Below are 23,670 nucleotides of genomic sequence, written 5' to 3'. Positions count from 1 at the left end.
GGTGGCTCAGTGGGTTAAAGCCTCTGCCTTCAGCTCAGGTCATGATCCCAGGGTCGTGGGATCCGGCTCCTCATCAGGCTCTCTGCTCAGCAAGCAGCCTGCTTCCCCACCCCCTCTCTGCCTGCCTCTCTGCCAACTTGTGATCTCTGTCAAATAAATAAATAAAGTCTTTTAAAAAAATTATCTATTAGAGAGAGAGAGAGAGAGAGAAAATGCAAGTGGGGGAGAGGGGATCAGAAGGAGAGAATCTTCAAGCAGACCTCCTCCTAAGCAGGAAGCCCCACCCAACCCTCCTGGGAGTGGGGGTCAATCTCACAGCCCATGAGATCATGTCTCCAGCTGAAACCAAGTCCCATGTTTACCCCACTGAACCACCCAGGTGCCCCACAGCATAGCCACATTTCAAGTGCTGAGTAGCCACGTGTGGTTGGTGGCTACTCCATGAACAATGCAGAGCCAGGCAGTTTCATCTGTTCCTTCAGTAGGTGTTTCCTGCAGGCCCATTATGCGCCGAGCACCATGTTAGGTGCTGGGGAATCAGTGATGAGTGAGACCCAGAGCTTACTGGAAAACCAATAGAGCAAATAAATCCACGCTACATACCAGAATATGTGAGATTGTGGGCACTGCTATAAAAAAAGGAGAGAGAAAGAGACAGATGTGGAGAATTACTAGAGATATTACTTGAGATAAGGTGTCCAGGAGAGAGATTTTTGCAAAGATGACATTGGAATTGAGAGCTGTGTGGGGGAAAGCAACAGTAATACCACCACCAAGAAGCTAATTCTTTTGGAGAGTTTATTATATTCCAGGTGCCGCTCCAAGTGTTTTCCATACAGGAGCTCATTTCATTTTCCCAAACCCCAAGAAACTGGGTCTATTATTATCCCCATTTTCCAGATGAGGAGACCAAAACAGAAGACGTTAAGTAAGCTGCCCAAGTTTACACAGTAACAGTGAAGGAGCCCCTGGGACAGGCCTCAGGAAAAAGTGCTCAGGCAGAGGGATGAGAGTGTATAAGTCTCAGGGGACTGTGGCAGGCCACATAATGCACCCCCCCCCCACTGGCACCATTTCTGGGTCCTGATCCATGGCACCTGTGGGCGTTGCAATAGGGGACTTTGCAGATGTGATTAATTTAAGGATCTTGAAGTGGGGAGATTATCCTGGGTTATCAGGTGGGCCCAGCATCATCATTAGGGTTCTCAGAAGAGGCATTCAGAGGGAGATTTGGTGACAGATTGTGATGACTAAGAAGAAAGAGGTTTAGTGACTGAAAGAAGGGCCAGGAGCCAAGGAATACAGGCGTCTTCTAGAAGCCTGGAGCAAGGAATCAGCCTCTCCCCTGCAGCCTTGAGCAGGAGTGCTGATCTGATTTTAGATTTCTGACCTTCAGGACTGTAAGAGAATAAATCAGTGTCATTTCAAGCCACTGAGTTTGTGGGGATTTTTAAATTTAATTTTAAAAAAATTTAAATTTAATGAATCAACATATAGTGTATTATTTGTTTCAGAGCTACAGGTCTGTGGTTCATCAGTCTTATATAACACCCAGTGCTCATTACAACACATACCCTCCCCAATATCCATCACCCAGTTATCCTCACCCAGTTTTCACCCAATATCCTCCACCCCTCTCCCCTCCAGCAACCTTCAGTTTGTTTGGTTTGTCTCCCTCTCTGGTTTTGCCTTGTTTCATTTTTAACTCCCTTCCCCTATGACTGATCCTCTGTCTTGTTTCTGAAGTTCCATGTATCAGTGAGATCATATGATAGTTGTCTTTCTCTGATTGACTTATTTCGCTTAGCATAATATGCTCTAGTTCCATCCACATCATTGCAAATGGCAAGGTTTCATTTTTGATGGCTGTGTAATATTCCATTTTATATCTATATATTTATATATAGATATAGCACATCTTCTTTATCTTCATCTGTCAGTGGACATCTAAGTTCTTTTCATAGTTTGGCTATTATGGACACTGGGGTGCATATACCCCTTTGGATCACAACATTTATATTTTTAGGATAAATACCCAATAGTACAATTGCTGGATGGTAGGGAAGCTCTATTTTCAACTTTTTGAGGAACTTCCATACTGTTTTCCAGAGTGGTTGCACCAGCTTGCATTGCCACCAACAGTGTAGGAGGGTTCCCCTTTCTCCACATCCTCCCCAACATCTCACATTTCCTGACTTGTTAATTTTAGCCATTCTGACTGGGGTGAGGTGGTATCTTGCTGTGGCTTTGATTTGTATCTCCCTGGTGCCAAGTGATGTTGAGCACTTTTTCATGTGTCTATTGGCCATATGCATGTCTTCTTTGCAGAAATGTCTGTTCATGTCTTCTGCCCCTTTCTTGGTTGGATTATTTGTTCTTTGGGTATTGAGTTTGATAAGTTCTTTATCGATTTTTGGGTGCTAGACCTTTATCTGATATGCCATTATCTTCAAATATCTTCACCCATTCTGTCAGTTGTCTTTTGGTGAGTTTGTGGTAATTTGATGGCAGCAATCAAAAAGAATTGTAGGAACTTCACATGTGTCCTTTCTCTGTGCTCTTTTGGACTCTAGGTCTTTGCTTTAGCTGTTCTCTTGGCACAGAATCCCTCTTTCTGGTCCCTCTCCTCTGCTGGCCCACTTCCAACTCTGCTAAAAATTTTCTGACTCCATAGGCTTGGTTTCTCCTTCTTCTGTGTTCCTTGAGCACTTTGCATAACTCTCTGCTGTATCACTTATGACATTTTATTATCATGCAGCCTTCTACTTGTCTGATTTTTGATTTTGACAATGGACTTCTTGAAGGTAAGGATCCTCTGTTTTGCCTCTTTCTGTCCCCAGTAATTAGCAGAGGGCCTGGTAAATAGTCAGCAGTTCATCCAAGTTTGTGGAATGAAAGCAAAACAGAAGACCACAGTAAGGTATCAGGTCATCTAAAGTTCCCTTCAGGGGTGCCTGGTTGGCTTAGTGGGTTGAAGCCTCTGCCTTCAGCTTGGGTCATGATCCCAGGGTCCTGGGATCGAGCCCCGCATTGAGCTCTCTGCTCAGCGGGGAGCCTGCTTCCTCCTCTCTCTCTCTGTCTGCTTCTCTGCCTGCATGTGATCTCTGTCTGTCAAATAAATAAATAAAATCTTAAAAAAAAGAAAAGTTTCCTTCACCAAAGCAACTCTCTCTCCAAGCAACTTTTACCTTGTCTTCTCTGGCCTACTTCTGACTGCCACAGAAGGGTAGAGCCCTGTCTAACCACCACCACACTCTCACACCCTAGGAAGACTTCCCATTCCCTTCCAGTCAGTTTGACCTTGAACTGCTCCATCTGATGGTGTCCTAAATCAGACCGTCTTCCCAAGTATGATGCAGTTTGAGCCCACGTCAGTATTTCTGGTCGTTGAGGCTCTATGGGTCAGCCAGTGATTAATGAGGTGAAGAAAGATTTACCGAATTTTAAGAGCAGACCTACTTGTAAACAGCTATACTTGTTACATTGCCTGTAGGAAAAGTGACAACAATCTAGTCAATGTTTTTTAATTTTTTAAAAAGTATTTAAATTTCCTCAGATTTTTTTAAAAAAAATTATTAATTTATTTGACAGAGATAAAGAGTACAAGTAGGCAGAGCAGCAGGCAGAGGGAGAAGGAGAAGTAGGTTCTTCGCTGAGCAGGGAGCCCAATGTGGGGCTTGATTCCAGAACCCTGGGATCATGACCCGAGCTGAAGGCAGCTGCTTAAGTGACTGAGCCACACAGGCACCCCTTCAATGTCCTTTTTAAATCATCCCATTTTTTTCCCCCAACATAAAGTAAGATTCAGATAAGAAAAAAAAATTAAACCATCATCTGCTGTTCCTCTATTTATAATCATTGATAACGTTTTAAGAGCTTTTTACTAATTTTAAAGTTAGTATATTCCTATTGTCAAAGATATAAACAATGCAGAAGAACATAAAGTGTAAAGAAATACCCAGTTCCATTCCCCAGAATTAACTACTATTTTTTTTAAAGATTTTATTTATTTATTTGACAGAGAGAAATCACAAGTAGATGGAGAGGCAGGCAGAGAGAGAGAGAGGGAAGCAGGCTCCCTGCTGAGCAGAGAGCCCGATTCGGGACTCGATCCCAGGACCCTGAGATCATGACCTGAGCCGAAGGCAGTGGCTTAACCCACTGAGCCACCCAGGCGCCCCGAATTAACTACTATTAATACTTGGATGCGTTTCCATCTAAACTTTAGAAAAACAAAAGAAAATAAAACTGTAAAGCAACTCGTTTTTGGTTTGTTTTTTTTTTTTGTGAGATTTTATTTATTTATTTGACAGAGAGAGCGAGATCACAAGTAGGCAGAGAGACAGGCAGAAAGAGAGGGAGAAGTAGGCTCCCCGCTGAGCAGAGACCCTGATTCTAGGCTGGATCCCAGGACCCTGGGATCATGACCTGAGCCGAAGGCAGACGCTTAACCCACTGAGCCACCCAGGCGCCACTGTAAAGCAACTCTTTAAAAGAAAAAATAAAACCAAAGATCTCAACAATACTAATGAAGACAAATAACAAAATTCTACAAAACTGACTCAGGTCAATTAATTAAAAAAAAAAAAAAACCTAGTCTTGGGGCACCTGGGTGGCTCAGTTGTAAGCATCTGCCTTCAGCTCGGGTCATGATGTGGGTCCTGGGATCAAGCCCCATCTCAGGCTCCCTGCTCAGCAGGAAGCCTGCCTCTCCTTCTTCCACTGTGTGTGTGTGTGTGTGTGTCTCTCACATAAATGAATAAGATCTTTAAAACAAAACAAAACAAAGTCCTAGTCTTATTTTTATGAACGGTTAACCCATTCCTGTAGGGAATGGTCTTTGTGGCCCTCTCTCCACACCAACCTTCTTGGCTATTCAGTATACAGTGGACAAGGATAGTGGGATGGATGGGGCCTCTCACAGTACTTGATCAGCATTGTTTGGTGACCTGCATAACAGCCGCATCTTGTAAGTGGTGAAAATAAGACAACTGAAAATGACGTCTGAACTCGCCTTTACAAGCCGATTGCTGAACCGAGCAAAGCGGCCTAGAGTCTTAAACGTGTTTCTAGTCTCTGCTCCACTTCTCATCCTTGAGGACTTGACAGCTGTGTGGCACCATAGGTGATAGCTTAGATAAATAAATAGGACGTGTGAAGTGATTTTATTTAACCTCCAAGGTTAAATAAAGTTCAAGGTGGAGCCCTGGAGTTTACCTGTCAATATGGCCTTAGTTGTGACTGTTTTCAAGAATATGGACTTTGTGGTTGATTTATTTCCTTTAAACATGCCTTATGTATACTTTCCAGAATCAGCTACAAGGTTGGCCTTGAAAAAGCAGCCTCTTTAAGTCTGGGTGAACATGGGTGTATTTGTACAACAGGTTGAAAAGATTAACATCTGAAACGGATTCTGTTTTTGCCCATTTACTTTCAATGACAATGCAGAAGACACAGACTTTGCAAACAATAGTGAGAATCTTACAAAATTCACACTCTTGCCAAAACTTAGCTCTACTCTTGGGCTCCGCCTTTCGGAAATATTTTTTTTACCATCTCTTCACCTTTGCCTTCCCAGCATCTAGCAAAGGAAGAGGTCCACAAGAACCCATCACTGAAGACTAGCCTGGCCGGGATTCCACATGGGTGGGACTACACAGAGATATAGAGACAGAGAAGCATGGTTCCCTGGGGGCCATGTTAGAAACTAGCTACCATAGAGGGACACTCTGGGAAGGTCCAATGGTTGGTAAGCTAACAGACTTGATAGAGGACCCAGGGCATTGTCCAGAGCCTAGTATGGTTTATATTATTAATATTATATTATATTACTTATATAATAAATCATTATAATTATTTATCATCAGTAAATCTTTTTTTTCCCCAATAAATCTTAATGTAAGGAAGAAAGGAAGACAAAGATAAAAGCAGGCAAATACAGGAAGGTTAAGTTGGTGGGTCCTTCCAGCCAGAGACAAAAGAGCATTGTTTAAAAGCAGTACAGTGGTTTCAGAATGTGCGCATATGCACCAATGGGCTCAGAGCATGAAGGGGCCTGTGAGTCCAGGCTGGGGAGTTTGGCCTCAACCCTTCAACTATGAAAGCTACTGAAAAAAACAAAAACCAAACCAAAACACTTTAGGTAAAGGAGAAGAGAGGTCTGGGGAAGCTGGTACTGGAGACGGTGAGATCAGTTAGGTAACTGCGGTGCATCTAGGGAAAAAGGAAGAAAATGTTCCGGGAAAACTGTCATGGGGGAGGCAGAGGAGGAAACAGATCTGAGATAGTCTCGGAAGGGAGAATGGCAGACCAAGTATTCTGTGATTTGTTGTGTGACTAAGAGGATTTGAACACATATATTTGAGGACATTTATCTTTTTTTTTTTTTAAAGATTTTATTTTTATTTATTTATTTGACAGAGAGAAATCACAAGTAGATGGAGAGGCAGGCAGAGAGAGAGAGAGGGAAGCAGGCTCCCTGCTGAGCAGAGAGCCCGATGCGGGACTCGATCCCAGGACCCTGAGATCATGACCTGAGCCGAAGGCAGTGGCTTAACCCACTGAGCCACCCAGGCGCCCTTGAGGACATTTATCTTAATGTGCTGCATTTCCTCCCATGTATTGTTTGTTATAAAACTAACACATTATATGAATATATATGATTTCAAAGTGAACACACCATAAGAAATAGTACATTCCTGGGGCGACTGGGTGGCTCAGTGGGTTAAGCCTCTGCCTTTGCCTCAGGTCATAATCTCAGGGTCCTGTGATAGAGCCCTGCATCAGGTGCTCTGCTCAGCAGGGGGCCGGCTTCAGTCCCCCCCCCTCCCTGCCTCTGCCTATTTGTGATCTGTCTCTCTTTGTCAAATAAATAAATAAAATCTTAAAAAAAAAAGAAATAGTACATTCCTTTTTTTTTTTTTTAAAGATTTATTTATTTATTTATTTGACAGAGAGATCACAAGTAGACAGAGAGGCAAGCAGAGAGAGAGAGAGAAGCAGGCTCCCTGCTGAGCAGAGAGCCCGACATGGGACTCGATCCCAGGACCCCGAGACCATGACCCGAGCCGAAGGCAGCGGCTTAACCCACTGAGCCACCCAGGCGCCCCGAAATAGTACATTCCTAAAGCTTCTTTTTTTTTAAGGCTTTATTTATTTATTAGAGACAGAGAAAGAGAGAGCATGAGCAACATGCGGAGGTGCAGAGGGAGAGGAAGAAGCAGATTCCCTGATGCAGGGCTCAATCCCAGGACCCTAGGATCATGACCTGAGCCTAAGGCAGAGGCCCAAATGACTGAACCACCCCAAGATTCTGATGTAAAACAAAATGTGAACTTTGTGTAACATAATGTTTTAAATCAAGGTACAGATTTTCCCTTATATCATTTCCCCTGCCCTTTTTTTGCTTTTATAGGCTGCATGCCCAGTGTGGAGCCCAACATGGAGCTTGAACTCACAACCCTGAAATCAAGACCTGAGCTGAGATTAAGAGTAAGATGTTTAATTGACTGAGCCCCCCCAGATATCCTTCATTCCTTGATAACATGTCTCATGGTGACAAAAGACACCTTGTCTTTCTTCATAGGGATTCGATCTTACCCAACCAGTATAAAAACATAATATTAAGAACAATTTAATTTTCAAGTCCAGTCTTTAAATGGATAAGCTAAGTAGTCAGCTATTTCTGCATGGATAAACTGAGTGTTTTGTCTTGGCTGGTCTTGGCTGTCTTGACCCCAGTCTACATGGGGTTTCCAAGGAACCAAGAAGGCATGCTCAGAGAAGTTTAGAAGCTGAATGAGAAAGAGAAATCTAATCTGTCCCCTTTCATGATCCATCCTTACCCACAAAGCACACTGAATTGCCTCCTGGTCCAAGATCTGATCGGGAGACAGAGACAACACAAGTTACCCCCCAGGGAGAAGAATCAGACATGAGAAACTATGAGTGAAAAAAAGAACATGACGGTCCCAGCAACCCTGTTAGGGCTGGGACAATGAAACAAAGAGGTTGTAAATATGAAAACTTAGAAACTTGAAGGGGATGCCTCCTAGAGCTGAGATCTCTGAGGAGGGACTGCTGGCCAAAGGCTATGATGTCTTTGGGAGATTGTTGATATCCTTGTGGAGGTGTTGATTCTGGAAAATTCCAAACTGGAATCAGCTGTTGCTAATGGACAAAACTGGCACTGTCAGAAGAAGCAGGTCCTGCCTCCCACTGAAGTGAAGAAGCAGATACAAGTCCTCCTTCCTGCCTTGTGCCATTAAACCTCCCTCTAGTGCCTCCTACTGGTTGACAGAACCAAACCCACAGCCAGTTGCCAAAGGAGAAATGCAGTTTTTTGGTGTCTGGGCTCAGCCCCAACATCCCAAAGGAGAGTTTAAAAAGGTGAGTTTGAGGGGTGCCTGGGTGGCTCAGTGGGTTAAAGCCTCTGCTTTTGGCTCAGGTCATGATCCCAGGGGCTTGGGATTGAGCCCCACATCGGGCTCTCTGCTGGGTGGGGAGACTGCTTCTTCCTTCTCTCTCTGCCTGTCTCTCTGCCTGCTTGTGATCTCTGTCTGTCAAATAAATAAATAAAATCTTTAAAAAAAATAAAATAAAAAAGTGAGTTTGGGACCAAGAAATAAGAGCTTAATGATTGCATTTGGATTTAAAGTGTTTGACATGAGTTCTCCCCTCACTTTTTTTTTTCCCCCATTCTTTCTTTCGACTTTATTTAAGTAATCTCTACATCCACCGGGGACTTGAACTCATGACCCTGAGATCAAGAGTCACATGCTCATGCACTCTTCCAACTGAGCCATGCAGGTGCCCTGCCCCCTTTCTTTCTCATTTCTAGTCCAACTTTCTCCTTCCAAAGAGGATTTCAATTGGTTTCCAACAAAGGCACATACTAAATAGGACATTTAAAGACAAAAGGTTAAAATAGATAAAATAAAGATCAAGCACCACTCAGCACTGTTTTCAAAACTTTGTATGACAACCAAGGTGAAATATATTTTGTACAATGACTTATTAGACACTTATGCACATGACTGAAAAAAGTTTCATGAAGCAGTGCTCACTAAGTATAATGTACTATTTCTATTTTATTTAGTTTTTTAGAAATCTGATAACCCAGTGAACTGGCTTTATCAATGACTAAGAGGTTGCGAGCTATTGTTGGAAAACCACTGACACAGAGGAAGGGGAGATCCAGTGTTTTATAATTACATATGATATCCAGGGCCCATTTCATATCAAAAAGTACTTTTCACACACTTAACTCTTATAGCAATCCTGTGATGTGGGTATTTCCCCCAATTTCCTTTTTTTTTTTTTAAAGATTTTATTTATTTGATAGAGACACAGTGAGAGAGGGAACACAAGCAGGGGGAGTCAGAGAGAAAGAAGCAGGCTTCCCGCTTAGCAGTGTGCCCGATGAGGGGCTCAATCCCAGGACCCTAGGATCATGACCTGAGCCAAAGGCAGATGCTTAACAACTGAGCCACCCAGATGCCCTTATAGTGACAATTTTTATATAGACTCTTGGTAATAGTGGTAGAACTTTCTACCCTTCCTTCTTTAATTCTCTTCCCTCCCATGTTTTTTCTTTTTAGATTTTATTTATTTATTTGAGAGAGAGAGAGAGAGAGAGAGAGAGAGCATGAGCAGGGGGGAAGGGCAAAGGGAGAAGCAGACTCCCCACTGAGTGGGGAGCCCAATGTGGGGCTTGATACTGAGACTTTGGATCATGACTTGAGCTGAAGTCAGAGGCCTAACTGACTGAACCACCCAGACGCCCCTCCCCTCCCATTTTTAATTAAACAAATGGCCATCCAGAATAAAGACTACATTTTCCAGCCTGCTGTGCAGGCACCTGTTCTCCGTAACTGAGTCTTGTTAGTCAAGTGTCAGCAAGAATGTTGTGACTTCTTTGAAGTGTCATTAAAGTAAAGGGAACCCTATGCATTTTCTATTGCTGTAATAACAAACCAGCACACATTTAACAGCTTAAAACAACACAGATTTATTATCTTCCTGTTTCTGAAGGTCAAAAGCCCCCTTTGCCTCATTATGTGTCTCTACTCCAGGGTTCACATGGTCAAAATCAAGTTGCTGGCTAAATGGGCTCTGCTAGGAAGACTCTGGGAACGATTCAGGCTTCTGGCAGAATGCAGGCCCTAGGGGTGTAGGACTGAGGTCCCATTTTCTTGCTGCCTCTCTCCAGTCCTTGTACCTGGGTCCCTAAATCCTAGAGCCAGCAATGGAACATCAAATCCTCCCACACCTGGAATCTCTCTGACTCTCCCTTCTGCTGCATCTTTCAGATTGTACCTAGAGAAAGTTCTCTGCTTTTAAGGTCTCCGTGATCAGATTGGGCCTACCAGATAACCTGGGATGGTCTCCCTATTTTAAGGTCTTTAACTTAATATTTACTCACCGCAAAATTATCATACGTAATTATCACTAGACATAGAGTTCTGTGTATTCTATAATGCACACAAGAATCTTGAATGCATGCTGATGAGATAACATATTTAAGGTCTCCATATGTTCTATGTCTAGGGAAAGACTCCAAGCAGTTGAATCTGAAGTTGAAGTATAGTTTTAGTATATGTGCTGCCGAAGCGAGCACTGAAGTTGAAGTATAAAATATCGCTTGAGGTTTGAGGTATCTATCTTTTCAACAGCCATGGCATCTCATTTCTAGAGAAAAATAATTTTAATTAGAAAAGGAATAAAATTTAATTCTGTCCATTCTATCTCATGATATATAAATATAAGTTATTTTAATATGGGAGCCTGGCATTGACGGGTTATCAGTAGGTAGCCCAAAAGAACCATTTCAGCCAGCCACTTTCACTCTTAAAACAGTTATTGGTAGTAAAACTTGACCTCCCATTCCTACCCAGAGTCACCTGTAGGACATTTCCCACTGCTCAAGCTGTCCACATGTAGCAATTTCCTGAAGGTGACCAGCTAAGAGGCTATGTATCACACCTAGTTAGTTCCTTTGCAGGAAGACCTTCCGGCTTCTTGTTGCCCTGCCTCAGTTTCCCATTATATTGATTACCCCCAGATGTAGCTTGCCAGAATGAGTTTGAGTAAAATTTGATTCAGTGTCAACACAGAATTTCCCTCTTCTGACACTTCTTTTTTTTTTTATTTTTTAAAAGATTTTATTTATTTATTTGACAGAGAGGGATCACAAGTAGGCAGAGAGGCAGGCAGAGAGAGAGTGGAGGAAGCAGGCTCCCTGCTGAGCAGAGAGCCGGATGCGGGACTCCATCCCAGGACTCTGAGATCATGACCTGAGCCGAAGGCAGCGGCTTAACCCACTGAGCCACCCAGGCGCCCATCTTCTGACACTTCTTACTACTTATATTTTCGGGAGGGTTTCTAGATGTTACTGTTGGAGTATGAAAGGCCTCAGTTGTGAGATTTTTGTTAGAAAGAAAAAGTTTAATTCTTTATGCACTCATACCACACTTTAGCAATCAGTCAGACTCCATCAAAGTTCCAAGCTGTGTTCAGACAGCTTTTCCTGCCTTTAGACATTGTGTCAGCACAACGAACTGAGACTGTTACTTGAGGGGGCAGTTTTCTTTTCTTTTTTAAATATTTTATTTATTTATTTGACAGAGATCACAAGTAGGCAGAGAGGCAGGAAGAGAGAGGAAGGGAAGCAGGCTCCCTGCTGAGCAGAGAGCCTGATGTGAGGCTCGATTCCAGGACCCTGGGATCATGACCTGAGCCAAAGGCAGAGGCTTTAACCCACTGAGCCACCCAGGTGCCCCCTGAGTGGACAGTTTTCAATAGCAGCGATGTCATCAGACACTTGGGAGATAGCTGTGCTGGGAGGAAAAAAATGAGTATATAGGAGGGTGTCTCTGGTCCTCAGATACACATTGACCAGTGTCACCATTGAAACCCACTTAAGATGCACCCTAAACATAGTCTCACAAACATACATAGGCATAACCAAACAGGCAAAGATAAGGAGACTCACTCTAAGACACACACCACACCTACACAGACCCAAGTTCTAGGGAGAAAGAAAAGAGGAGAGAGAGAATGAGGGAATGGATATATAAGAAAGGGTAGATTTCATCAACTTGAAAGGGCAGTGCAATGCTTCAATTTCATTGGAACTTACATGCATTGAACTGAATTCGTTGAAGAGGAGATCTCGGGAGGGTGACAGCGCCAGACCAAGGTGGCCAAAATTAATTTGGGAAAACAAAACAGCCCTTGTGGTTCAAAAGGAGAAATCTGGGAATCCCGAGTGAATTCCTGTTTAACCAGGTAAATTCACAGATCATCAATTCAATCTCCATGACCGCAGAGACCATCAGGAGAAGTAATCCGATTTTTAAAAACTGTGAGCGTTTCCAGAGCGAGCACGTGTAGGACTTCCAGAGGTGCGCAGCACAGAGTAAGAGCCCAATAAATGTTGCTGGATGCATCCGGGCACCAGTCCCGGATTGAAAGGTCCAAGCGAGGTACAGGTATTAAATCTGCGAAGAACTATAGGCAGATCCTGAAAATCCCAACTTTCAGGCATTATTATTGCACGGTATGAATTTAGCTTTTAAAGTGAGAACTTCTTCATGTAACTGTTAGCAAACTGATAGGAAGAACCATATTTCAGAAGAAAAAGAGATTTTTGTTTGCTGTGCCCTATACCTGGCACCGTGTGATCACGGCGCTATTCACAAGAAGTCCGGTAGCTCAGGCTCCCGCCTGCACAGCGGGGTGCGTCCCTGTGTTCTCCACCCCGGCTCCCACTCTCTCGGTGGCTTGGAGTGTGTGTGGTGAGGAGCTTTGTGCCGAATTATCCGAATCCCCGACCGGCACTTCTGGCGAGAGCTGGGGGACCATGCCGCAGTAGGCGCGCGCGGGGAGCGCTCCTCTCGGCTCCACCAGCGCCCAGCGGCGCTCCACCACGCTGGGTCGTAGATTCCCGAGGTGCGGGGCATGGCAGGGCTTGTGGCTCGCCCTTGGATGATCATCCAGGTTGGACCCGAGTGGAGGTGCAGGCGGACGCTCGTGGGATTGCTTGTCTGCGCGGAGAACAGAGGCCCCGTGGTCCTGTGGTCTTGTCGCCCGACCGGCGCGCATTTGCGCGAGGGAACTGCGTGCGGAGTTCCCGTAGCTCATCTTCTCCGCCGAGAACAATTTCCCCGAAAGCTTTCGAAGGCTACCGGTGTCTGTTCCTTCCCGGAGAGAAGCATGCCCAGCCGCAGGAGCAGAGGAAGGCTGACAGCGCTACAGAAGAGTCAGGTACCAGGGTCATCTGAGGAGTTCTGGGACCTGGAGATCCCTTGATTGGCAGAAAGAGGCCTTTCTCAAGGCCCCGCTGGCTGTTTTGTTTTGTTTATGGGCTCCTGGGAGATCTCAACTTTACCGGCCCCCTCTCTCCGAAGACTAGGCTCTGTGCGTGGGTTTGGGCTTGGGGCTCCAAGTGCCCTCGCCACTCTGGCCCACGGTTCGTCTGCATTTGGCCGACGGTGGCCACGCAGAGTTGGAGATTCGCCGTGAGCCCTACGTGGGTCGCCCTGTGGGGCCTGACCTACCCCAGAGAGGCCAAAAGAGTTGGTGACAAAGTCCTCCGCCCCGTCTCCGCCGCTCCGGTGAAGTACCCAGTGGCTCTCTCGACCCGGGAACAAGTACCCAGTGGCTCTCTCGACCCGGGAACTCGTCCTTCGTTCTTCCTCTTTTTCAGGTTCATCTGGGCGGCTGGGCTGGGCTGCGCTCTGTGCTGTCTCCTTGGGCCTCCGTGGAAGGCTGGCCTTTACTGGCAATATCAGCTCACCTCTGCCACTGCCACCATCATCACTCAACCGCGGATACTGGCAACGAGGCGCCAGGCTCCGTAATAAACACTTCAAAGACATCATCCCAAGTTATCCCATTTTGAGCCCGTATTATGGAAGAGAAACAGATCATTAAGTGATTAGCTCAAGAATACCCTAAATTTCCTGGATTGCAAGCCGTGGGCGCAGGGACTTGAAAGCTGGAGCCCTTCTCGGTGGGGGGCTCCGCTCTGGCAGCAGGTCTCGGAGTCGCAGCTAAACCGCGGAACTGCGCTCTCGTCGAAGCTTAGAGATCCGGAACCCGCTACTGAGCAGCTGGAGACCACACGCCCGACCCGGAGTCAGCACCTGCGCGGACACCTACGCCCTCGGCCCCCCAACCCCGCCCCAGGGGGCTCACACTTCTCTTTGGGTTGGCGAACTCTTCAGTCCGCGCGGAGAGGCCACCGCGTAGCCGGGGCAGCGAGCAAGATTGGGATGCGAGCCTCAGAGACGGAGGCTGGTTTGTTCTGGAGTCCTGGCACCGTCCTTGGCCTCCGAAGAAGAGTCTCCGCGCCTCCACCAATTGGGTGGCTGCGCTTCGGCCAGCCCTCCCCACCGAGCATCAGCTTCCCTGTGTAAAAGGAGGACAGTTTCACTTACCTAGGGAAGGTTGCTGTGGGAAATCAGAAGAGTTTATTTATGAGGAAGTAAAAAAACTAGGAAGTGTTAAGGCTCACTTGTTGTATGAACAAATCACATTAACAGCGACCGCGTGGGGATTTGTCAAAGGAGAGGGGCTTTAGAGCTGGCAGGAGACCCAGCGGAATCTCTGCAGCAGCCACTCCTGGCTTGGTTCCGAAAGGAATAATGGTCCTAAAACAATGTGGAAGGATGACTATTTCTAGATAGGGAATTAAACACTTTGCAAGCAGGGCACCTGGGAGGCTCAGTCACTAAGCATGATCCCAGGGTCCTGGGATCCAGCCCTGCGTCAGGGAGGGAGCCTGCTTTTCCCTCTCCCACTCCCTGTGCTTGTGTTCCCTCTCTTGCTGTGTCTCTCAGTCAAATAAATAAACAAAATCTTAAAAAAAGAAACAAACCAACACTTTACATGGGTTCTTCGGTTTCAATCTCACAACTCTGTGATGTAGTATTTACTTCCACTTTGCAGATAGGGAAACTGAGGCACAGGAACTTGAATAATTTTTATCAAGGTCAAACACCAGTTGGTGTTTGAGGGATACAGGTGTGAAGGCAGATTTGCTTGACTCCAGAGCCCAGTGGCAAAGCTGCAGGGCAAGGTCATCGCCTCCCTAGTGAGGTTATCTCATTGATGAGAAAGTCCCCCTTTCTGGTTGATGGGGCTTCCTTTACTTGCGTGGGGCATTAGGACTCAGTTTCTTTTTTTCAAAAAACAAAAACAGCAAAACAAAAGCAAAACCAACGACAAAACAAGAACAAGCCCTGCCATCTCTTTGCAAAGACAGTAACAGTGACGGCTGGGAGTGAGGCAATGGCCTGCAAGGGTGGGAGCGCTCAAGTGGTGCCTTTCCATGCACAGCAGAGGGAGGAGCAGGGGGCCCCAGAGATCGGAAGCCAACGAAGTCGGGGCCTCTTCGCTCCTAATACAAAATACTGCTGGCCTCGGGCCTCCCCGGGTGGAGACTCTTCTGAAGCAAATTGCCCCCTCTTCCCTGGTTAGTACCAAGCAAATAAATGCTGCTTTAATTAAAAAAAAAAAAAGAAAGAAAGAAAAAGAAGAAGAAGAAAGAAAGAAATGGAATTATTGCATGGCAAGAAAATCTGATACAAAGCGAGGGAAATCAGTTTGCATTTCTTTTCCATGTCATCCACATTTATTAATTGTTTTCCACAAACACCAGCTGAACACAAGGCCTGGATCCTGAAACAAACAACTGACGTGGAAACTACAGACCTAGTTGTAAAGAACTCTTAGGTAATTTTATAACTTTAAATAAAAATAACCAGCTTTCAAACTCTCCAACCACGTACATGGTCACCATTTCTAAAGGTGTAGGAATCATACCGTTTCTGTGAGTAGTTCCCAAGGTGGGTCAGGCCATGCTGCTTGCCTTTCATACAGCCTGTCCTGTCCTGAGACTAGCAACTAAAACCACATCCTAAAAAGAAAGCTCCAAATAGCTTCAGTTTAGTGATGGCTGCGTGTGTGGGGGGTATCTTTCCCCCCCAAATCTCTTGCTCTAGACTCATCTCCTAAGTGCCCTCTGGATTTACAGGGACTCTGACAAGGCCTTTATATTCCAGCTCTGCTGTTGCCCTAGCCACCCTTACAAGATGTTCTCTTCTTTGGAGGAAAGAGATGCAGACAGAAGGAGGTGAGCTGGTGAAGTATGAGGCTACCGCTAAAAAGAATTTTAAAAAAGGAAAAGGAAGACAAAGGGAGGAGAAAGTGGAGGAGGAATTACTCTATTTCATGGCCATCAATTTCACTAGGTCTTTGAAACCTTAGAAGTTTCCTTTCAATTATTTCTAAGCTTTAAGGCGGAAGCCTGAGTAAAGTTGGCCCTGTTTCAGGACAGATTAAGGCCCTCCATCTAGCTCGCCTGCAGTGTGTTGCGGAGCATTCCAGCTTGTAGTTTCTGTGGTCTTTTGAAGAGCTGGCTTCTCTAAAGAGGTCCATGGTTCTGGAGTGCTAGGACCTGCACAGCAGCAGCAGATGTCGCCAGTCCAACAATATCACCGGAAGAGGCCCCAGATATTACAGAAAACCTTTCTTCTCCTTCCAGAAGGTCTGCCAGTGTCTCCCCAAGGCGCCCCAATTGGCACAGGCGCCTGAGAACTCGAGTTCTCCCCTTCCGTGCGGGTTGGCCAAGGCAGTTCCTGGCTCCTTGAACAGCCAGGGGGCCAGGGCTGGTTGTCCACACCCAGGGTCCGACCACTGCTCCCCCTCTTTCCCAGTGGTTGAAGCCGCCTGGCCAGGAGGAGCCCCCATCTCTCATCGGGGCTCCTGAGGTCGCAGGGGCCCGACACTGGAGGGCTGTGGTGATGTGCTAAGGCCAGGCGGCAGGCGTCCTTCTCGGGTGGGGGTGGCAGCGGGGACAGCGGGCGGCACAGCACCACCAGGGGGCAGCGACGGTGGCAGCGCCAGCAGCTCCTCACCGGAGGTCACTGCACAGTCCTGCTCCGGGTCAGCATCCGTGCCACCCCCAGCCACTGGCCCGCAGCTGCGCTTCTTGTCCTCTTCCTTTTTCCATTTCATGCGGCGGTTTTGGAACCAGATCTTGATGTGTCTCTCGGTCAAGTTCAGCATGACGGCCAGCTCCACCCTGCGGGGCCTCGAGATGTATTTATTGAATAGGAACTCCTTCTCCAGCTCCAGCAGCTGTGCACGCGTGTAGGCAGTACGTGTCCTTTTGTTTTCTTCTGGCTCTGCAACATAGGCTCCGCCTGTGGGCGACAGGGCACGTGAGTGTGGTCCCTGGACCCCTGGCCCCTCCTGCCCCAATCCCAAAGCCCAACACTTCAGCCCCAATCCTGGGAGCCCTGGTGCTCCCAGGTACTCCTACCACCCAGGGCAACCTCCTATCCCAGAGCTCAGCCTGGGCTCCTGCAGCCCTTCTCTAGTAAAGGTTGCCTATTTTTTCTTTCCTTTCCTTTCTTTTTTTTTTTTTCTCTTTTCTTAAGATTTTATTTATTTATTTGACAGAGGGAGAGCACAAGCAGGGGGAGCATAAGAGGGAGAGGGAGCAGGTTCCCCACCAAGCAGGGAGCCCAACTAAGGGCTCCATTTGAGGACCTTGGGATCATGACCTGAGCTGAAGGCAGATATTTAACCATCTGAGCCACCCAGGGGCCCAAGGTCGCCTTTTCTTGGAGGTCAAAACTGTGCGTGCCCTCAGGCTCTCTGTGAGCAAGTCCTGGGCTCTGTTAACCAGTGACTTTTCAGTGGGTTCTCCTGGCCAGTGTTTGGGTTGATGGTGATTTAAATGCACACACAATAGATATTTAAACCTACTGGATTGTACAAAGGCAACAAATGCATTTAATGTAAGAATTTTAAAAACCACAGTTTTCTAATGATGACCCACAGTAAGAATACACTTCAGATCACTACCTAGTTCACACACTGACATAGAACTGACACAAAAAAAATTCAGGACATACGCAACTGATAAATTATTGAACACTAAAAATTTCTGGACATAAAACCAACCTTTACCACATATGATACTATCTAATAGTAAATTATTGTTTACTATTATTAATATATATATAAATAGTCCATAGTAATATATATAGTACATAGTATATAGCAAATATATAAAAATATATTAATAGTAAACTACTGTTTTTCTATTAATATTTAGATATTTGCTATATACTATGTACTATATATTCACTATTTACTATTAATATATCTTAATAATAGTAAATAATAGTTTACTATTAATGTATTTTTAATAGGGGCTCCTGGGTGGCTCAGTGGGTTAAAGCCTCTGCCTTCGGCTCATGTCATGATCCTAGGGTCCTGGGATACAGCCCCGCATAAGGGTCTCTGCTCAGCAGGGAGCCTGCTTCCCTTCCTCTCTCTCTGCCTGCCTCTCTGCCTACTTCTGATCTCTGTCAAATAAATAAATAAAATATTTAAAATCTATATTTTAATATATTATTAATATATATTTATATATTAAAATTTATGTATTTAGTATAAACTATTATTTACTATTAATAGATGTACTAATAGTAAATAGTAAATATATATAGTAAATACTAAATATATAAAAATATTTTTATAAACTATTTTTACTATTTTGTTTTCTAAAAAAGATCTTGGCCCATGTAACTGATTTCATGATCAACTTATAAGTACAACCCTCATTGTGAAAAACCTTGAGCTAATAAGAACGCTGAGCTTATGACATATATTGTCACATCTAACCATGTGTTATTTCTCTCTATATATTGTCATAATCATCCCCGACTCAAGAGCTCATAAATTCTCTATAATTGTTTTCATCTCCGCTGGGTCTCTGCCCTGGAGAAGAACGAAAACGATTCCGCGCCCTGAGGAATAACCCTGTCAGCCCTGACATCTGTGTCCTGAGCTCCAAACGCTGAAAAGGTGAGTGGGGAGCCTCAGGGGTCGGGTTCCCACTGGCAACCGAGAACTCTATGGAGGACAGGACAGTGATAGTCAAAGGCTCAGGCATTCCAGCTCCAAACCCGGGTGGCAAGGAAGAAACCACTGGCCCGGCAAATTACCCAAATTACCGCTGCATACCTGCTGTTTGCCGCTGTGCTCCAGGCCTTGAGCTTTTTTGCTTTTTCTGCTTGGTACCGACTGCACCCTGCGGTCGAGTTAAGTTCCAATATTCTAGGAAGATGCCTAAGTCTGCTTGTCTTAGGACAGAGTCTGGGATATTTCTCTTGTGACTGTTAGGAAGATTTAGGGAATTGAAAAGCTAGTACAGGTGTGTTTGGGTGGGAGAGTTTCCCTCCCAGGCCAAAAGGAGATGCCCAGAACCCAAGGCTGAGGCTTGGGTCAGAGTTGGCAGAGGAGTCCTGAGGAGCATCTCCAGAGGCTTACACTTCTAGGATTTTCTGGGCACGGGAGAGAAGCAAGGGAGCCTTATAGGAAAGTTAAAAAGGCCCTCCGAGATTCTTAAATTCAATCCACAATCTCTAGGGGCTCTGGCCCTCTTCTGCTGGGGTCATGGAGGTGCTGTGAGCCACTGGGACAGGGTCCACTACTTCAGGAGACCTCTGCTCAGGACAAGTTGGCAGGGGATGGAGGCTGTTGGTGGTGGTATGGAGATGTCAAGAGTTCCCACGTCTGCACCCTTCCGTAAGGCGCAGGTTGAGGCTGGTTGAGGCTGGTTGAGGGACAAGCCCGCTAGCGAGGCTTATGCGGTTCATTTTTTAGGTCGACGTTTTCAAAAGTTCCTATAGTTTTGTTGTTAGTATTCATATCTTTACTACAAATGGAAGCCCTTTGATCACGTTACTCTCCTCAGGGGTTTGAGACCCCACTAGGAGTGGGCAGGCACGTTCATGACGCTTGAAGCTCCGCTCGTTCCAGAGTTTTCGGGGAGGACCTCTAGGCCGCAGGAGCACCCTACAGGCAGCGTCCAGGAAAGGGGGTTGGCCCATTCCCCCTGGGCTGCACTTGTAGCAGGTCAGAGGGTTCCAGCAAAGGCCTCTCCCTTGACTCTGCAACCTGAGGTCAGCTTTTCGAGGTTCCCCCTATCCCGGGGCAGGGCCGCCAATTTTCCATCGGATTTTACAGTCTGGCTCCGTAGGTGTGCCCGAGCCCAAGCTCCACCAGAGCAGGGTAGGGTAGGGAAGCTATCCGGCTTCAGAATGTTTCAGGTGGGGCCTCCCTAGGATGGCCGGGAATGCCGGAAATGCGCGTCCCCAGCCCCCACCCTGAGTGGAAGGACCTGGTCCTCCCGCCTCCCAAGAATCCCGCATTTCCCAAGACTCCCCAGCCTCCGGCGGCGGCCGCGCGCGCGCGCGGCGTAAGTACGCAGAGGCGCGGGGCAGCGTCTGGCGCCCCTCTCCGCCTGGGCTGCGCCCTACGTGGAGATGACTGCCGCCGAATTTGGCCCCGTCCAGACTCCAGACCCCGGCCTGCCCGCTCCTCACACCCGGCCTTTGCGAGAAAGTGAACTAGGGGGAGAGGCGAGCCCCGGGGACCCTGGGCGAGCCCGGACCCCACAAGGCTCGCCGGGCTGCACCGGGCGGTGCAGAGACGGGACTCTGGGGGGGGGGCGCTCCCCCTCCTAAGCCTCTTTCTCCTACCCCCCGACTACTGGAAGGAAGAGAAAAGTCAGCTACGCGCCATGTAGGTGTGACCACAAGTGGCCGCGGCACGAAAGCGATAACCTTGTGTAGCGGTCAGAACCCACGGCCAGCTCGCGGCGGGGAAGGGGCCTGGGCGTCGCTCCCCGCCTCAGCCTCCGGGCTCCCGGGACGACCTTCGGTGACACGCCGGCGCCTAGGGCCACGGGGATCCAGGGCTCACGCCTTTCTGAACCGGCTGTGCAAGGAGGGCATCTCCTTCCTCAAACTTACTTGCTGGGAAGCAGCGGGGGCGCGGCGGGGGAGACCCCTTGGAACATTTCCGTGTGTTCAGAAGTGAACTAGCAGCGCAGACGCCTCTCACAGCGGCTCGTCTCCCAGGCTGAGCAGCCAGGTCTCGGTTTTGCGGTGAGTACCCCCCGCCCCGCACCTCCGGCCTCCCAACCCCCGGCTGCCGAACGCCTTTGCAAACTTGGCTGCAGTTTGTCTTCCCTGCCTTTCTGCGTCCGCGGAATGCCTCCGAGTCTGCCTGCACTCCTGTAATGAAGCCACCCAGGGCCAGAGGGGGCCCGGGACTCTAAAAGCGCGCCCAGGCCCGGGTTGGAAGCATCCCAGAGCCCTGCTCGGCTTCTCTGACGCTCATTCCGCGGAGTCCTGGCCAGGCGCATCCCCTAGGGGAGGAGGATCCAGAGGGTCTGAGGCCGGGAGCTCTGCCAGGCTTTAGCTTTCTGCGGGTGCGCAGCTGTTGAAGTTCAGTGTACAGGGAAAGAAGGGTTTAAGTTGCCGGGGGCGGGGAGAGCTGAGTGGAAAGGACGCTCCAAATGAGACCAGAAAGGCACCTCTGTAGGATGGCCCAGTTGGTTCCCTATGTAGTTTAGTCTGATCCAGGGTGCTCCATAGGGGCTGGGAACACGAACGGTTGGAGGGTCCTGGGGAGGTCTGGAGGTAGGGGCAGGCAGCCCGTAGGAGAGCGGGTATGGACAAAGGGGGTGGTGAGCCAGGCTTACCTGCCCACTGGCCTTTCCACGCGTGAGCCTTGGTGGACTTCATCCACGGGAAAGGCAGCTGGACGCGGCTGGGCTCCTCCAGGGCCCCCGGCTCAGCTCCATCCGGGAAGGGCCCGGCAGGCTGGTGGGGGAGCGTGAGATGAGCTGGGAGGTGGTGGAGGTGCGCCACTGCGGAGTCGTCGGCGAGGGGAGGCACCTCGTATGGGGAGATGTCGGGGGGGCTGCCCTGCTCCAGAGCGCCCAGGGTCCCCGGGAACGGGGGCGGCGGCGGCGGTGGCTGGCGGCCCATGTACAGGCACGCAGGGGGACTGGCGCTGAACTCTGGCGCGGGGCCCCGCTGGAACGCGCACGGGTCCTTGTAAAGCTGCGTAGCTGCGTAGTACTGCTCCTCGCTGTTCATGGCTGCCTCCGGGTGGGTCTTGGACTCCAGCAGTAGGGAGCTGGAGCCGGGGAGTTGAAGCTGCGCAGCTCTCCCACTCTCGGCGCCACCCTTGCTTGCTTTGACAGCTCCGCTCTGTTCGGCGAGGGAACCCGCCACCGGCGGGGACTGTCGGGCCGGCCGCCGCGCCATAGGCTCCGCTGTGCCCCACGTGGCTCAGCCTGGGGCCATTATTGGCCTGGCCGACTGCCTTAAGAAGCAAGGCCCAGGTACACAAGAGCACCTGCATTTGTTTCAATTTTCTGTCTCAGCTGAGTTTACCGCACGCACCTGTATGCGCAGCTGCAGGGCTGTGTAAAGTGGAACACCCATGAAAATATGAAGATTTACATTCAGTTATAGAAATATATTCTCATCATACTTAGATCTATTTTCCTTTTTCGATAATGTACATAATACATTAGCTTATTAATATAATTTATAAATATGCTTATGCCGAGGTTGTGTATTTAAATTTCTCTTTAACTGTTAGGGAATACGGTCAAAAAAGTTTACAGACCCGACCTTTATAGGTCCGAAGCAGCTGGTTTTATTTTATTTATGAAATTTGTACACAATCACAGTGATGTCAGTGAGGTAACTACATAAAGATTCAGGATGTTGCATTTTTAAAAAATCTGTGGCTGTGCTCGGGGGGCTTCTGGAGTGTAAACTGTAATTTCAGAATCGTTCACAGTGGCTTTTTAATTTTTTTTAATCTGAAGGACATTTTAATTTTGATTATGGGAAATTGGGGTTCATTTGGCCAACTCCGTGCAGTTTCCTAATGTGGTGGCTGTGGTGCGGGGAGAAGTAGCGTCACCTCTTGTGGCTGGGAGGAGGGGACGGGTTGGCATGGGGTTTCCAGATCCTTAATGGCTTTCCAGGGATCCTGATTCCCAGCAGGGATCTGTCAGCCGGAGAACCTGTATGCCAGCGTCGTCCTGAAATAAGGCAGGTCCGAGAGAGGAGGGAAATATTTAGAAAAGAATTAAAAATGCTGCGTTTTCCTGACAGCGTCAATCTGGGGCTTCCACTGGTTCGGTAACTTCTGGGTGTTCTGGGGCCCTCATTTAAATAGGACGGTTAAATAAGACCAGACGATTCGGACAGACCATCTCTGGGTCGCAGTGGCACCCAAGCCCTGGCCTGGGCATGACCAACACAGCCGACCCGTTTGCCCAGGGTGTTCTGAGTAGCCTTGGACCAGGTCCTGCCAAAAAGGACCACATTCCTCAAACCAACATGGAGGGTTTTAGGAAAACTGGACACCTTTGCAGAAAAGCCTTGGCAAGAGGGTTGTGAACCGCCAGGAATCATTAAGGGGAAATCACTGCAATCTGGCTTTGCCAAACCATAGACTACATCTAGCCCTTCACGAGGAAGATTTTCATATATTTTTTCCTTGTGGAAATATGGGTTTTAAATGCATACAGTTTGAGTGCTCTACTCTGAGTGCTCTACTCTTTTTTATTAAAAAACAAAAGCCAGTTGGGAATCTGGACTTCTCTGCAGATTCCTCGCCTTGTGCGACTCAGGTGCGGTCGCAGTATTTGCGTTCGAAGAGTGCTAAGCACCCAGTGGCCCGCGCCTGGGCGGCGACGCGCGCAGTCCCGGCCGTTTTGGTGCCCGCGCTTGCGACTGAGGGAAGCCGGTTAGGTGTGGGGAGTTCCGGCGATTT

General features: G+C 47.7%; 1 protein-coding gene across 1 annotated transcript; it reads right to left on the bottom strand.

The window, feature by feature from the left end:
- Nucleotides 1-16,758: 16,758 nt before the first annotated feature.
- On the bottom strand, nt 16,759-21,971 carry PDX1 (pancreatic and duodenal homeobox 1). Its single transcript, XM_044250650.1, has 2 exons — nt 21,572-21,971; nt 16,759-17,210 (listed from the first exon to the last, which is right to left on the bottom strand). Exons 1-2 carry the CDS (start codon nt 21,969-21,971, stop codon nt 16,759-16,761), a joined length of 852 nt encoding a protein of 283 aa, XP_044106585.1.
- Between the last annotated feature and the right edge of the window lie 1,699 nt (nt 21,972-23,670).

Source organism: Neovison vison, chromosome 5, assembly GCF_020171115.1.
Source record: "Neovison vison isolate M4711 chromosome 5, ASM_NN_V1, whole genome shotgun sequence".
In the NCBI taxonomy this organism is placed as follows: Eukaryota; Metazoa; Chordata; class Mammalia; order Carnivora; family Mustelidae; genus Neogale; species Neogale vison.
Note: the sequence above shows the minus strand (reverse complement) of the source record. Positions and strands in the feature narration are given on the sequence as shown.